The sequence below is a fragment of the Lissotriton helveticus genome, chromosome 4_1, assembly GCF_964261635.1.
Source record: "Lissotriton helveticus chromosome 4_1, aLisHel1.1, whole genome shotgun sequence".
Lineage (NCBI taxonomy): Eukaryota > Metazoa > Chordata > Amphibia > Caudata > Salamandridae > Lissotriton > Lissotriton helveticus.
Genome location: NC_136063.1, coordinates 1,429,369,107 through 1,429,386,152, shown reverse-complemented (window position 1 = coordinate 1,429,386,152; position 17,046 = coordinate 1,429,369,107). Strand labels below are relative to the sequence as shown.

Genomic DNA, 17,046 nt, shown 5'->3' with positions numbered 1-17,046 from the left:
CTCTCCTTTATAAAGAAAATAGGGCCTGGGTGCACCAGGGCCTAATAAGACTCAGGAAGGGGGTTTCAGTTGCCCCCTCCTCTTAAATAAACACAGCCCTGGGGCATGGGGTCCCCAAGGCCTCTAAAGGCTCGGATAGAGGGGTTGCACAGACCATCTCTCCTTAAAAAAAAAAAAACATTCCTGGTGGATGGGCTCCCCAAAGCCTAATAAGGCTTGGAATGAAGTCACTTTGTCCTCCTCCCCTTTAAAAAACATAATGCCCTGGGGGATGGGGTCCCCATGGCCTAGTGAGGCTCGGGAGGCAGGCCATATGTCTCCCTTCTCCTTTAAAACAAAAAAGGCAAGGATGGATGGGGTCCCCAGGGCCAATTAGGCTTGGGGAGGGGGGGGGGCAAGTAAACCTCCTCTGCTTGAAAAAACATAAGGACCTATGGCTGACGCGATGTGCGCAGTGGTAGGGGGTTGGCTTTACATATGGTAATAAAATATTACTTTGCGTCTAAAAAAAAATCACCAGAAATTCACTGAAAAAACAAAGGTTAAAGTAACCTTATAGTTAGGTGTGATAAAAAGATCTGCTTTTGTTTAAAAAAACAAAACCTTATAAATTCACTGAAAAAACAAAGTAATGTTATAGTTAGGCGAGTATGTCAGCTACAATATTAACATTTTGAACTAAAAAAAAGAAATACAATTTTTTTTTTAAAAACACAACACACAAATTCACCAGTAATAGGTAGCAGACCTAACTATAGCTAACTATAACATGCACCCCCACCATGCACTACTCATGACATATAATATGACGTCACTCATTACATCATTCAAGTTTTTTTTTTTACACATTGCTCTATAAACGGGTATACGAATAGAGCTATGAAAGTAAGGGCACAATAGCTCAGAAGAATATGAACTGTCTTTACTGCTATCATACATACAATCACCATAGGTAAATCAAGCTTCAGGGAAAAACAAGTTCCTCCAGATACTGAAGACCTGTTACATAACTAATGACCTACTATGGATAGTCTTCACCTGTATCAAATCCCTGACAGTCACTGAACCTACATTGAGAAATGAAGTGGATAGAAGTAGAAAAGTGGGTACCGTAAACACTGCATACTCTATGAAGAGAGTTTACTCTGTACCACACTGCAGTCATTGAAACTCTCATGAGCAATACACCACAGAGTATTAAAAAGTGTCTACTGAGAACAGTGATTGCTCTATGCAAATCTTGTTCAAAGAGCGACTGTTCACTTAAAATAACCAAGGTCTGAAGGTGCTAAAGATCATACTACCTACAGCCTTCATGCTGCGGTGCAAACTTTATAGATAGCTCATCTTCGATAGCAAAACAAGCAAATGTACATAGGTTAGTACCTAGTGCGCACAGTCTACTATGTTAAGCATGAACTATCATGCTAAGACAATTCTCTCTAATAATTCAAAGCTGCTTACAATAGTTAGTATGCAGTACATAGACTTTTTGCCCAACTGGAACCTTTTTTCTGTAGCATCATAAAACCTATGGGGAACATGATGAACACAAGTTGTCAACTGTCACCTGCACACAGTTACTCTTAAATACAAAGATTTAGAACATGTTTAATACCTCTATCAATCAATCAATCAATCAGGGGTTTATAAAGCGCGCTACCCACCAGTGAGGGTCTCAAGGCGTCGGGGGTGCAGCTCTGGATCAGTCGAAGAGCCAGGTCTTGAGTTCCTTTCTGAATGTTTGCAGGGTAGGGGCACGTCAGATGTTCACCGGGAGCTCGTTCAGGTCTTGGCCGCAATGTACGAGAAGGCTCTCCCGCCTGCTCTGTTTATGCACACGCTGGGGACCTCTACCAAGGTGAGGTCGGCGGAGCGGAGGTTCCTATTGGGTACTTGGAAGGAAACTCTCTTGTTGAGGTATTTGGGTCCGATGTTGTTGAGGGATTTGTAGGCGTGGGTGAGGAGTTTGAAGGTGGCCCTCTTCTTGACGGGGAGCCAGTGAAGTCTCGTAGGTGTTGGGTCGTGTGTTCGTGGCGCGGTGTCCCGAGGACGAGTCTGGCTGCGGAGTTCTGGATGGTTTGGAGCTTGTGTAGAAGAATTCTGTTGATTCCGGCGTAGAAGGCGTTGCCGTAGTCCAGTCTGCTGGATATCAGTGCGTGGGTGATGGTCCTTCTGCAGTCGTGGGAGGGATCCATTTGAAGGTCGTTGCGGAGGATGCGCAGGCAGTTGGAACTGGCGGAAGCGACAACATTGATCTGTCGGTTCATGGAGCAGGAGGAGTTGAGCACGATGCTGAGGTTTCGTATGTGGTCTGTAGGGGTGGGTGGATTCCCGAGGGCCCCCAGATGTTGTCCCAGGCAGAGATGCAGAGTCCGAGGATGAGGACCTCGGTTTTCTCCGAGTTGAGCTTAAAGCAGCTGTCTTTCACCCAGGCAGTAACATCCTTCATTCCTGCCTGGAAGCAGAGTCTGGTACCTTCGGGATTCTTCGTGAGTGAGAGGATGAGCTGGGTGTCGTCGGCGTAAGATACTATGCTGAGGTCATGCTGTCTGACAATGGCGGCGAGGGGGGCAACCTAGATGTTGAAAAGCGGTGGGCTGAGCGATGATCCTTGGGGTACTCCACAGTTGATATCAGTGGGTTCATGGAGGGAGTCTGATTCTGTGTTCTGCCGTAAAGATTGGATCCAGTAGAGGGTGGCTCCCTGTATCCCCGCGTCGTGTAGTCTTGCTGCTAGCGTGCGATGTGAAACGGTGTCGAAGGCTGCGGAAAGGTCTAGAAGGATGAGGGCTCAAAGTGTCCCTGGTCTAGTAGCATACGGTCAGTGGCAGCGAGGAGGGCGGTCTCAGTGCTGTGATTGCTGCAGAATCCCGACTGGGAGGTGTCTAGGATGGAGTTCTCTTCGAGGAAGGCGGTCAGCTGAGCGTTTACGAGATACTCGGTGACTTTGGCCGCGAAGGGGAGTAAAGAGATGGGCCGGTAGTTTTTCAGGTACGTCAGGTCGGCCGTAGGTTTTTTGAGGAGGGGTTTAACCTCTGCCCGTTTCCAGTCTGGGAAACTACCGGATCTGAAGGAGGCGTTGATGGTTTGTCCTAGTTTGGGTGCGATGGTGGCGGCGGCCCTGTGGAATATGTGCGGTGGGCAGGGGTCCGTCGGGGTTTCCTTCATAGTTGCGTTGCTGTGTTCGAAGGTGGCGGGGTTCCAGTACGTGATGGAAGGCTTGTCGGCGGCAGTAGAGAGGGGGGTGTTGTCCGGCGCCTGTTCGCTGAAGTTGTCATAGAGGACCTTGATCTTCAGATGGAAGTAGGAGCTGAGCTTGTTGCAGAGTTCCTGGTAAGGTGTGACGTCCGTGGCTTCGCTGGGGGGTTTGGTGAAATGCTGTATGACGTTGAACAGTTCTTTGGCATTGGTCGTGTTGGTGTGCGTTAGGAGCACATGCGTTTTGTAAACACACTGATTAGCTGAAAGCAGGGTGTAAGAAATTAGCAGGGATGTGGAATTCATACAGCCCGAAGCTCAGGACATATAGTTTGGGGTCAAGGGCAACACGTTTTCATGTGTGTTTTGTCAATGTGACAAGTAGGTCCAACCCTCTACAGCATAAACCTTTTGGCTGCCAGTTTACAGTGCCACATTATAGGTCAGGGAAGAGCAACATCTGAAATTAAGGTAATATTTGTGCCCATGTGTTAATGCTGTTCAAACTTGTATTTATGGTTCATTAATGCAAAGCCTTTATTATTAGGGTGCGCGCTCTTGCTATAAGTAAATGTTGTAAGCTCGGACTGCACTACTGACAGTTGCTCCAGTGTAAAAATGTGTACAGATGTTTTCAAAGGCGTTGTATAATGCTCCTGGAATGCGCTTGGATTAGATGCAAATATTTGCAGAAGCTTGAAAGCAAGATTGATGATTCTTTGCTTTCAAAATAAATGTTCACAAAAAATGCAAGTAGGAAAAAAACATTTAGCTAAACTACTGTAAAATGGTAAGTACCATTTATTTGCAGTATCATTTAGTAAAATATGTTGATGTATACTAGTATTTCCCCAAAATATTCATAATGGAAAATCAGTGCAACCAGTTTCAAAAAGATTATAGGAAACATAAAAATAAGCAAGCATTGGCAAAGTCAGTGGGTCTGAATTTGGTTGTCAGCCTTTTAGATTTGTCAATGCATGACTTGTTTTGGCATGGTTTTTGTAAAACCCTTTTTGGCGTGGGAGCTGCCAGGCCCTCACAATTATACCAAACAATGGCAAATGCAAAAAAAAATGTAGGGGCTCAAAAAGCACACTTTGCTGCAGTAGTTCCTGGTACTGTGCAAAACTACTTTGTGTGCTGATATGCTCCTTGTGATAGAGCAGAATGCTCTCACTCACAGTGAAGCCAGCTGACAGACAGAGAAAGAGAGATATATAAATAATTGTAATAAACACAAAAGTCATGGCTAATGCAAGACCAAGTTAGGGTCCCAATTAAAAAAGAAAGCCTCAAAAGTGCACCATGATATATGTCCTTGCATTAAGTGCAGATATATACGGCTTTCGTGAATTTACAAAAGATGGCCAAGAAATCGTACTCCTAGAAAATATTTTTGAGGTGCATTTTAGCATGAACAAATGTGCATGTGTAGATTTGCTCATGCGGAAATCTTAATGTATGCAAGCTCACTTTCCCTCCAACCACTTTTTTCCCCAACCTTGGAAGAAGTTTTACATTTACCATGGTCAGGAGTAAATTTCCAACCTTTCTCAGTATGGGAAAAGATTAGAGAAGAGTTGGTAAAAACCCTTAAAACATCTAAGCTAGCAGGTTTGCACAGACTCAAAAGGGCATTCCAACCCTGCAACTATTGCTTACCACTACATTCAGCCCCAGTATGTAGATCTGCTGAAACGTGGTAACATAAGGGAATTGCAAGTATTTAAACCTTACTATGGTATGAACCCTGGCATAATCAGAGAAGCTATATCAGAGCTCTTATATAACGAGATTTCTGCCATAATTTGTTGCAGCATTACATGGCACAAAGGAGACAGGTGTATTTTGATACAGGACAAGTAGATTTATTAAACTTCATGCCCCATGGAGAAGTAGATATTTTATTAAATTCCACACCCCTCATTGTGTAGAAAGGTAATATGATACATAGCAGCCACTAAGTAAACTATAAAACAAACTAACACACTCATTGGATGATGTTGTCAGTGATGTCATTAGTGATAAATGTAATAATAGAACATGTCATGAGTGATATAATATGTGAGGTCATAAGCAGTGCATGGCGGGGCACAAGTTATAGTTACTATAACTAGTGAATTTTTGTACGTTTAAAACGTTAATGTTGTCACTGACACATTCCTATAACTATATCTTTGCTTTTTTCAGTGTATTTAAAACCAAAAACAGATCCTTTTAAAACACCTAACTATAACATAACTTTAACCTTTGTTTTTTTCCCGTGACTATATATGCAATATATTGTTAACAAAAGCACAGAGAAGAAACAAAAAGCAAAATATAAGTTGGGCAGCATACTATGGCAACCACAGATTTTTATTTTACCTATACGTCACTCTCTAAATTATAATAGTCAAGCCACTTTTGGAAACCCAACCAGTTTTTTTTCTATCCCACTTAAAGCCATGAGGGAGAGCATTTTCCATAATGCTCTTTTTAAAAGAACGACCGGGTTCTAAAACGATGTGGGTAAACTTTAGAAAGGTGAGGAAAGAGTGGATGGTTTAAATTCCAGAAAGAGAACGGGGCATATTACATATGGGATGGATCAGTTATTGAGAAATGCTCTTACCTGCTGATGTGGGTCGCGCTGGCTCCCTGGCCGGAGCGGGCGATGTTGTTGGGGGAACGGCAGGGATCGGGCGCGGCCATGCAGTTTGTGGGGGCGGTAGTACCAGTGGGGGGTGCAAGCTGTAAAAGGGGTTAAGGTACGAAGCCCCAAAGGCGCCGCTGTGAGGAGGCCAACCTAGGGAACCGCAGTAACACTGCCATAGCCACTCCTGCACCTGCCGTGAGTACTCCCGCGCGGTTACTGGGGGGCCCGATCCCGCACCCACATCCCCCATAGCACCAGCTGCTGTCAATTGCCAGAAGACAACAAGACCAAGTACGCGGATCACGCCATAGAAAGGAAAAAGGGACAAAGTGACAGCTCAACGCTTGCCATGGACACAATAGAAAGACTGTAGCGACAGAGATATTTGTGGGCGGTTACATTGCCTCATCTCGCTTAAGTAATCAGAAGAACTAGTAGAAAACCAATTTATAACTAATAAGTAAGTGCATTTTTAGAAAAACATGTAATAGTTTACAACAACATCCTTTAATGTGATTATGTGTTTATTTCTTGGGTACAAACTTCAATCGATAACAATACACTAAAAGCAATTGAAATATATTATAATTATATTCCACATTCTAAATGTCTTTAATTAAACTGTAAGTAGTCTATTCCACAATGGCCACAGCATTATCTGACAAGAACAGGCCCGAACTAGCCTCGTCCTTCTTTAGTTTCCAAACCAAAAAATCGTGAGGTTTCTGACGCAGGGGAATAACAGCGAATACGTCTACAGTAACAGACGATCCAGTTGTTAGCTTGCATCTTAACTTTTAGTCAGGTTCTTTTTCGCATTGTTAAAATCTAGCTGATTTGACATTTTTTAATTTTACCAAGAACCTCAGGTTCTCAGGGGCCTCTCTTTATTTACTTAAACTCCACAGCAGCGAGTAACAGTACATCATTACCACAACGTCTTTGATATTAATAAGAAAAACTGCAAAGCAATGCAGCCATTCAGCACAACTTCTTATGAATCCAAACAAAGCTGACACCATCTTTACTGCCTATTATTTTGCTGCAATGACTGCTCCGGTCTAGGAGACCCAAAGCCAATATTGGGACTACACCGCTCCAGCTCCTAGTTTTTAGGCGCCCCAGGAGTTGTATTTAAGGTAGTATGCTCCGATTTAGCCAGCCAGGTCGTTATCCACAAAGTTATCCTAATCCTTTCAACTTCCTGTTCAGAACTCTGCCTTTAGTCTTTTGTTCAGATCTTGCAATGAACAAGCATTGGCATAGCCAATAGGTCTCGCTTTTGGGACCTTATACGTTTTTAGTTATCCATCACAATATCCTTGGTGCAACAACATCAACTGTTGCATGGCTAAACACTTATAGGGTCCCACAGGAGAGACCTATTGGCTATGCCAATGCTTGTTAGAATGTAAACTCAGAGTCTCTTCATTACCAGAAGGTTTCATAATTCCGGTATGTGCGGTTACTGCTGTTCCTGTATTTAACAGAAGGCGCGGAACGTTTGGAGGCCAACACGGCCTACCCGTAGTTTTCCCCGATGTGTTTCCGCAGGTCAGGCTTGATAAAAGCATGCCCAAATACCCAATAATTATAAGGTCTTGGAGAGTCTAGTGTGGTAATCCCAAAAATATGTATGTTATTACTCATTGTCAGGGGTAAAATGATATTTGGCTGTTAATTACGATAACCAATTAATTTCGACCCAGACTTCATTGGGTGCAATAAATATAGGCCCAAGCACAGAGCCCTTCATAATGAGGTGTTGAATAGGAGGTAATTTAATAGCCCTGTTAAATACTTCACCCCCATAGTAAATATCTCAATGAACATGGTGCTGGTTTATCTGGTCTTGTAAATACCTTGTGCCCCACTGCCACGTTTGGCGCTTAAGCCAGTAAAACATTGGCAAAACCAGCAAAAAAATGTATTCTTTCCACATATGATACACACACCTAAAACTGCAAATACAAGAAGAATTTACTTCAAGGGACGTGTAGAGCAGTCTAAACTAGTCTTAAATAATCATTAAAGCAAAGGAAGTCCTAATTGTCATGTTAAAAATAAATACATTGTTACAGATATACAAAAAGGTGCGCAATTCAAAATTTGTGCTACCTCGAATTTACTACCTATTGAGTGCTGATGAAGTCATTAACCATGAAACACATACAACGTGACGCTAAATGCAATCTAGGTACAATTTAGATTTACACCATGGAGAAAAGAGCAAACAGTGTCTTAAATGAATTTTGTATTCAAGATGCACCTTGGGGTTCCGTTCTGTTTATGCAGATGATTGCCGAGTGGTACATTGTGTAAGTGTATAATTTTCATAACAAGTACACCTACTGCAAGTGAAAATATCACACAATTAGGTGCTGGTACCACATGCAAAGCTAAGTCAAGTCACGTTACTTGATGTAACCGCAGAATCATATGACTATTTGAGCCGTTCCTGTGGCCACATACATTTTTAAGAGCCTCACACTACTCAAAGCGGTTCAGCGCTAGCTAGCATCCACATTACTGTAAAACTCCTTTTGCTTGCGAAAAATGTTTGATCCCATTTTTTGCATTGTTCACATCGCATTGTGCCGCCGGAGAACCAGTCCAAACTAACCATAAGACATCTACTTCATTACATTGTATTAAAAAATAAATTTTGCAGTACCAGCTTCTGGTCGCTTCAGGATCTCCAAATTTAAACAAATGGCTGATATTTGTTTCTGAGAAGGGGAATAACTCAAACATGCAATAATACTATGATAAAGAAAGTTGGAGCCAAAGCTCATTTAGGTCCATTAATTGGTAGATATGACAGAGCGCGCAGGTCACCCGACTATAATTTTACCATATGCACATTTGGGCCCATAAATTCAATTTACCATATTTATTAATCGGGTAACCTACACTCTACTACCACTAACCCAGTTCATTCCTATTTATTTTGAATGTACCCGACTTACCAATCCACTGTCATGTGTACCTATGATCACAATGGATCCGGGAGCTAGCTGCAAAAGATAGGCAGTCACCAAAATACCATAACATTTATAACATTTGCACTCATATAATAACCAGAGACACGGGAAGTTTTGAAAACCTTTATCTAATCTTCTTCAGTGTTTGAAAGTAAAAGATTTACAGCAAGCAAACTATCAATAATCAGAATCATAAAAAGAGTATATCCATGTAAAAAGAAAATAAGGCCAACCATTTAGAAGTTTAAAGGGAAGGTAAGAACAGGGAATATACTAATATGAAGTTTCAGAAATTAGACTTAATATGGTATGACTAAGGGATGGGGAAAAATAAGGGACATGCTAGAATGTCACAATTTATTGTTTCCTAAAGGATGTGTAAGTAGAAGGAACACGAAACTGTGATGACGAAACTGAATTTCTCAGGTACTTATAGGAAGGGTAAGAAATTTGAAACACGCTAATAATTCAGGAATGATCTTTTCAGTTCAGTAAAGGGTGGGTAAAGAGAAAGGAACATTTATTTATTTAGAGACAGTACTTTATTATTCATCTATAAGGAAGGGAAAAATGGAACATGCTATAAAAATGTACTTTCACGACTTCAGTATTATGTCACAAAGGAAGGGTAAAGAAAGGAACATATGCAATTTTAGCTTTTAGCAAGACTTTAGGTAAGCAAGGATAAAGGATTGCAAGTGCGTTTCCCTCCCAGAATTATATTGACCTAGAACGGTGTGGAGACGAACCCTGGCCACGGGTCAGTTAAGGACAGGAGAGACCCCAAGGAAAGCGATTGCCAGTAGGCCAGCAGGTGCAGTAAGGAAACCAGGACAGGAAACCCAGATTAGGATCAGGACAGGACCACCAAAGTTGAGACCAGCACCCGCAGTTCAGTTGCAACGCCTGCGCTACACCCTCTCTGCAGCTATCAGTCAAAACCCCGATTGGGGTATCGAATTCCCCAGCAAAGTGCTCCGCCAGCACTTAAGGTTCCCAAAACCCTGATTGGGTCTGTGGAAATTTCGGACAGAGTGCTCCGCAGCACCTCTGTTATCAATCAGCTATTGAGTGCATTGGGTCAGTGACAGGTCAGCTATTCGGACAAGTCGGACAAAATTCTCTAGCTAACCTAGGCTAGTTATACTGTTTTTGGGTCAGTGTACCACCCCCCAAATGTTGCAAGTGTAAGAATCCTCAATTTTGATTGGACAAAAGAAAGGACAGGTCATCACACCTCCTAGGATTTGATTTTCTCAAGCTTAATATTTGCATTTCCAAGACCGCCCCTCGAACTTCAGATTCTCAGGGTGTAAAACAATACATGTTCTTTTTACAAATACAATGTATGCTACTAGGGTTCGCGAGGTGAGGTTCCCATGAGTATCTTCTCAGTCAGCTCCTTGGCAGAAATTCAAAGGTCATCTGCTTCTGGAGGCTTGCGGGTCTCGCGCAGACTCAGTTTCAAGCAAAATGGAATACAGCAGGGAACATCAGGCCATATTTCGTAAAGTACCATGAAATGGAAAGGAAACAGTTTTAGAACACAGAATACATGAATGCACTGTATACCATGAATCCTTACACTATTCCCATTACTTTAATATAACTATAGCCTTAATGATTAGTGCAAAACAAACATCATAGCAAAAGCTACGGTGCAAGCTTCGGGCATGTGAGAACACAAAGCAGCCATTTTAACTCTACTGCGCAAGTGCAAAGAGATTCCCACCAGAACTGCGAGTACGTCACGTCACATCGGGGTGACCGACGCATGCGCAGAAGAAATTCCCGCATAGCAGCAGCCATTTTAGGTTGCAAGCGTATTAGGATTAGTAAGCACATAGGCAAGCTTAACTGGAACACCCAAAATGTAAGAATAAAGGGTAAATTAATAAGACAAACAGATTGATTTAGTTCATTAAGGTTATTCGAGGTTCATGAATTCAAGCGAGGCGCTGTACGTGCAAATCCTTGCTCCATCAGATACATGTAGATTTTGTGGTAATTAGGGTGACTTGGAAGTTTCTCAAGTTCTACATATGTACGTTTAGATTTTTCTGCATATGTTAAGTTTACGTTTTAGAGTGAGTGACACTTTTTACTCTGAAAGTGTATGTTTGGCCAAGTACTCTAGTTCGACACTTTATAACACATCATGAATCGAAAGCCGTTTCCTCAGCTAATGCTAAATTGCAGGTAATTTGTAGTACATTACTGTCCCTTTAAAAGCCTGTTTCATTCTAATCAAACATTAATATCACGGGGACCTAGTAATTTCAATACAGGTGAGAATTGGGCATGACTCTGACACGGAAATAATTGAAGAAAGGCAGAATCAAGGAGTTAAGAGCTCATTGTAGGGAGCTGAATACAGTTGATAAGAAAGGACTCTGGGGCAAGTAAAGATAAATTAAGGGAGGAAACGACCCAATAACATGGAAACAGCCCGCACAGGAAGGTAGAGAGCCAAACTAGGATTCTGGCTTTATGGGCCATAAGATATATCTTTGTAGGTAGCAAGGAACCCGAGATTTGGGAGAAGCTTATGGGTAGAGACTCAATGCAACCGAAGGACTCACATGAGAGAAGGGAGAGTTAAAGTAATCTAATAGAAAAAAGAACCAAGGAGAGTTAAGTTCACATTAACGATAAGAGGGACATTTGGACCGGTGATCAGCTGTATTGAACGGGCAACATCACACTAAAGAGAGGGGTTCTTCTAGCAAAGGAAAGGGATCATGGAGAGTAAATGATCCTTCATAAGAAAAAGTTCTGCAGAGAGGAAAAGATCCCCTGAGAGTTAAAGAGCTATGGCAAACAGTGAACTTATAACAAACAGCGACTAAATACCAGCGAGTGCGCCAACAGGGAGGGTTTCAGCAATAACAGTAACACGTTAACGGCAGAGAAGGGAGCAGATGCAAAAGGAGGGTCTAGAGATCAGTGGTAGAGACCATAGCTAACAAATGAGGGGAATAGCAGACAGGAAAACAAAGCTCATTTAACTAAAAAGTGGAAGGTCCACTGACAGAGAGCTGCTAATTAAAACAGGTCCTGAAAGAAAAGTTAGAGTACTCTCTATGAAATAAAAAAAAACATGCAAGTGGTGCGAGCGCACGCACAGCAAGCTGCTAATTAAAACAGGCACTAAAAGAAAAGTTAGAGTACGCGCTGTGAAATAAAAAAAGCAAAGCGCCGATGCCGTGATTGAGGGAAAGTACGAGCGTTTGTGAGACAGGCATGAGGCTGATGAGGGAGCTGACGAGGGAGTGAAAGAAGGGACGGGTAGGGGAGGTGATTAACGTGATAAAGGCGAATGTCAGCAGCTGTGCACAAGGCGCGCGCAAAGGGAGGGGGTAGGGGAGGTGATTAACGCGATAAAGGCAAATGCCAGCAGCTGAGCACAAGGCGCGCGCGTAACAGACAACTGGTGGCCGCAAAGCCTGTGGTGGGTAGCACTTTTGAAACCCGCTTCCTAAATGTCTCGCTGACAGCGCATGCGCGCTGGCTCAGCGAGACCTAAAAACTTATGGCAGACATGCTCTAGACTAGAGAAATCAAACCTCTATTACTTATCAACAAAATGTTTGAGGAAAAATAGTCCTCTTGGAAGAATTTTATAACAATTGCACTAAGAGCATTTTGATAAATAACAATATTGTATATGCAATACAACTGAATCTATAGTAAGGCTTCATAGTCCTTAGACTTGAAAAGGCTTTGCTGCATCAGCTAGAGCATTGTTTTATACACTGGTAGATTTGGATGCTCAGTTAATGCTTGTTCAAAGCTTTGCAACCACCACTGATACGACATCTGTAATAGGTTTGAAGGAAAACATTTTAAAGGTATAATTGGAAGATCAGTCTGATGTTTTCCAGACTGGTACCTAAAACAAACAATTTTGAAGTAATCGTTTGCAGAAATTGCACCAAACACATTCAGATTGAAGGCAGCTTCTCTCATTATAAGAAAGGGTGGCAGGTGCACTGCACTGGCTGGTAAGAATTAATTGGAAAGTTTATGTTGGAGAGGGTGCTCTCGAGGGTAGTGTGACCGTCTCACACTTCTGAATATCAGACAAAATGTGTAAGCAATGAAGTTGCAATTACATCCCCTCATAGAGGCACTCCTAGGGTGTTCATGAGAAATGACTCTGTTGTTTTTCAAAGTTCGGGTTTATTTACACATTGAAATAGTTCTGTAGGAAATTTCGATATTTCATGAATATATAGATATTAAATTCATATCTAGGCAATGCATGTCAATGGTAATCCAAAAATGCTCCAATGCATTTCGGGCTGCACGCCCTTTATCAAGGAGACACTACAATGAAGAAAAAATGAGCCCGGGTCAGGGTAATAGTATCAGACAAACATAACACAAAAAGGACTATAGTAGGTCAGAGAGATGAGATGGCAACGAACCGCTTATAAGTGAGTGACATGCATTAATGGGTGCTAACCGTGAGGTGTTTGAAGAAAATGATGCTAGTCACATTTAAACGGACAAAAATCGATGCAATAAAATCATGCGTGCTGACTACATTTAAATAGTCATGTAAACGGAGTGAAATGGTGGTGGTACCACATGCGGGCGTGGGTTGTATTTTTACCGAGCTGTAAGAGGGACAAAGGTTCCCTAAACAAGCGACGCGCTAGCCGCGTAAACAACATGCTTTGAAACCGGGGTGATTAGTGACCGCGCTAAGCGCGTGTGCGAATTACCAATTTATCAGGTTTGTGAAGGGAACAAAAGTTCCCTGGGAGAATAACTTACTTGAAACTTGGCGCCGTGGCGGTCGAAGTGAATAACGCGACGGTCTAGCAATGCAAAGTGAAGCATTGTGGGGTGTATACATAGATATGACAATAAATGACGGACTAGTGATAACAACACTGGCGGTGGCCATCTTGGAATGGTTAGTGGAAAACAAAAAAGTGAAGTGATCATGCAGGATTAATAAAACAAAGGGATTAAACTCAGAATAGAGAGCAAGGCACAGTGATATATAATGGTTAAAGGTAACAACTATATTCTGTACGATCATTCAGACCATGAGGCTTCAAGGTCTGTAGACGAAATGTCCATTGGAGTTCTTTCTGCAGCAGTATTTTCCGGTTATCCATGCCTTCTCTGTGTGAAACACATTCTAAGACCATGAATTGGAGTTGTGCGATGGTATGGTGGAATTCTTGGAAATGTGTTGCAACGTTGGATTTCTCGTTTTTGGTTCTGATATTGGACTTGTGTTCGTTAATACGAACCTTGATTTTTCTTTCAGTCTTGCCAACGTAGAGTTTGCCGCAAGGGCATTTTAAAGCATAGATTAGGTTAGTAGAATCACAGGTTGCGTTTACTCGCACTTTGATGGAATTACCCTTCATTGGGTGTTTGATGGTATTACCCTTAATAACACAATTACAATTGTTACAGTTGTGACAAGGTTGGGTCCCTTTGAATTTTTGTGGAGTAGTGGACGGAGCTGAAAGAATTTCTTTAATGTTTTTTCCTCGTGTGTAAGCAAATAGTGGGGGGCTATCAAAGATATTCCGAAAGTCTGATTCCATCTGGAGGATGGGCCAGTGGTTGAGAATAATTCTCTTGAACCTATTACTAGAAGTTGAGAATTTAGAAACTAAAACCACACGTTGGCTTGGAGGTTTAGTGGTTTTAACCAGGCTTTGTGATCTGGTGATGTTAGCGACACGAGTTTCAGCTTCGTCAATGATGGTTTCAGGATATCCTCTCTCAAGGAACCGTTGATGCATTTCCTTGATCCTAAGGGTGTACGTGTCTTGTTCTGACACTATGCGTCTGATTCGCAACATTTGAGAATAGGGTAAATGTTTTTTAAGAGACCCTTGATGGAAGCTTTGAAAATGGAGTGTATTGTTGCGGTCAGTGGCTTTTCGATGTAGGTCTGTAGTGATAGACTGATTAGAAATTTTTATTTGGACATCCAGGAATGAGATTTCTGTGTTACTTGTTATCCATGACAAGAAAATTCTCGGATCCTTGGTGTTAAGATCCGTAAGTGCTGCAATAAGTTCCTCTTCTGAACTCGCCCATAGAAAAAACAAATCATCTATGTATCTTACATACATTTTCAGTTTGCCTTGGAATTTAGAGTTCTCATATATGTGGATAGTTTCGAAGTTCTCCATGTAAATGTTCGCGTACGTTGGAGCCGCGCAGTTTCCCATGGCCATTCCTGTGAGTTGGAGATACCATTTATCTTTGTCTTGAAAATAACTGTGATAGAGAGTGTAAATCATCAACTCCATTAAAAACGTTTGCATTCCCGGGTTGATGCCCCCCACTATTTGCTTACACACGAGGAAAAAACATTAAAGAAATTCTTTCAGCTCCGTCCACTACTCCACAAAAATTCAAAGGGACCCAACCTTGTCACAACTGTAACAATTGTAATTGTGTTATTAAGGGTAATACCATCAAACACCCAATGAAGGGTAATTCCATCAAAGTGCGAGTAAACGCAACCTGTGATTCTACTAACCTAATCTATGCTTTAAAATGCCCTTGCGGCAAACTCTACGTTGGCAAGACTGAAAGAAAAATCAAGGTTCGTATTAACGAACACAAGTCCAATATCAGAACCAAAAACGAGAAATCCAACGTTGCAACACATTTCCAAGAATTCCACCATACTATCGCACAACTCCAATTCATGGTCTTAGAATGTGTTTCACACAGAGAAGGCATGGATAACCGGAAAATACTGCTGCAGAAAGAACTCCAATGGACATTTCGTCTACAGACCTTGAAGCCTCATGGTCTGAATGATCGTACAGAATATAGTTGTTACCTTTAACCATTATATATCACTGTGCCTTGCTCTCTATTCTGAGTTTAATCCCTTTGTTTTATTAATCCTGCATGATCACTTCACTTTTTTGTTTTCCACTAACCATTCCAAGATGGCCACCGCCAGTGTTGTTATCACTAGTCCGTCATTTATTGTCATATCTATGTATACACCCCACAATGCTTCACTTTGCATTGCTAGACCGTCGCGTTATTCACTTCGACCGCCACGGCGCCAAGTTTCAAGTAAGTTATTCTCCCAGGGAACTTTTGTTCCCTTCACAAACCTGATAAATTGGTTATTCGCACACGCGCTTAGCGCAGTCACTAATCACCCCGGTTTCAAAGCATGTTGTTTACGCGGCTAGCGCGTCGCTTGTTTAGGGAACCTTTGTCCCTCTTACAGCTCGGTAAAAATACAACCCACGCCCGCATGTGGTACCACCACCATTTCACTCCGTTTACATGACTATTTAAATGTAGTCAGCACGCATGATTTTATTGCATCGATTTTTGTCCGTTTAAATGTGACTAGCATCATTTTCTTCAAACACCTCACGGTTAGCACCCATTAATGCATGTCACTCACTTATAAGCGGTTCGTTGCCATCTCATCTCTCTGACCTACTATAGTCCTTTTTGTGTTATGTTTGTCTGATACTATTACCCTGACCCGGGCTCATTTTTTCTTCATTGTAGTGTCTCCTTGATAAAGGGCGTGCAGCCCGAAATGCATTGGAGCATTTTTGGATTACCATTGACATGCATTGCCTAGATATGAATTTAATATCTATATATTCATGAAATATCGAAATTTCCTACAGAACTATTTCAATGTGTAAATAAACCCGAACTTTGAAAAACAACAGAGTCATTTCTCATGAACACCCTAGGAGTGCCTCTATGAGGGGATGTAATTGCAACTTCATTGCTTACACATTTTGTCTGAGCTTCTCTCATTAGCCATCTTACCCACCTAGAAAATGTGGCTGATGAAATTGATTTAAATGGCTTCTGAATGCAACAACAGGTTGGCCTTTAGTGCATGATCTGAACTCTCCAGTACAATCATCATATGTTTTGAGGGAACAAACCTACCTAATTTAGGATAATATGGAAAACTCTGGTATGTCATACATTTAGGGTTAGCTTTAGCTCTCTTACAAATTTCAAAAAAAACTCTGGCGATAATACACTACCTGTTAAAGTCAATGCTTTTACATCTGTTTCTCTTCTGCAAGGCATGAAACACAACAGTTTAGCTGTCAATTTAGTTGAAAGTTGTTTGCAGGTTAAATGTTATTTTGCCAACCACCTTTCAAGGAACATCAGGACCACATTGCCATCCTACAGTGCCGCATTTCTGGGGTCCAGAGGTTTTGACAGCCT

The 17,046-nt window shown here is 41.8% G+C and overlaps 1 protein-coding gene across 1 annotated transcript in view; it reads right to left on the bottom strand.

Annotated features, from left to right (window-relative positions):
• Window positions 1-6,174, bottom strand: part of FAM8A1 (family with sequence similarity 8 member A1) — a 69,052-nt gene extending 62,878 nt beyond the window's left edge. Inside the window, exon 1 of the mRNA XM_078687969.1 lies at window positions 5,819-6,174. Within this exon, the coding sequence (XP_078544095.1) occupies window positions 5,819-6,092 (274 nt within the window). The 5' untranslated portion in view covers window positions 6,093-6,174. The remainder of the gene's footprint in view (window positions 1-5,818) is intronic.
• Window positions 6,175-17,046: the final 10,872 nt, after the last annotated feature.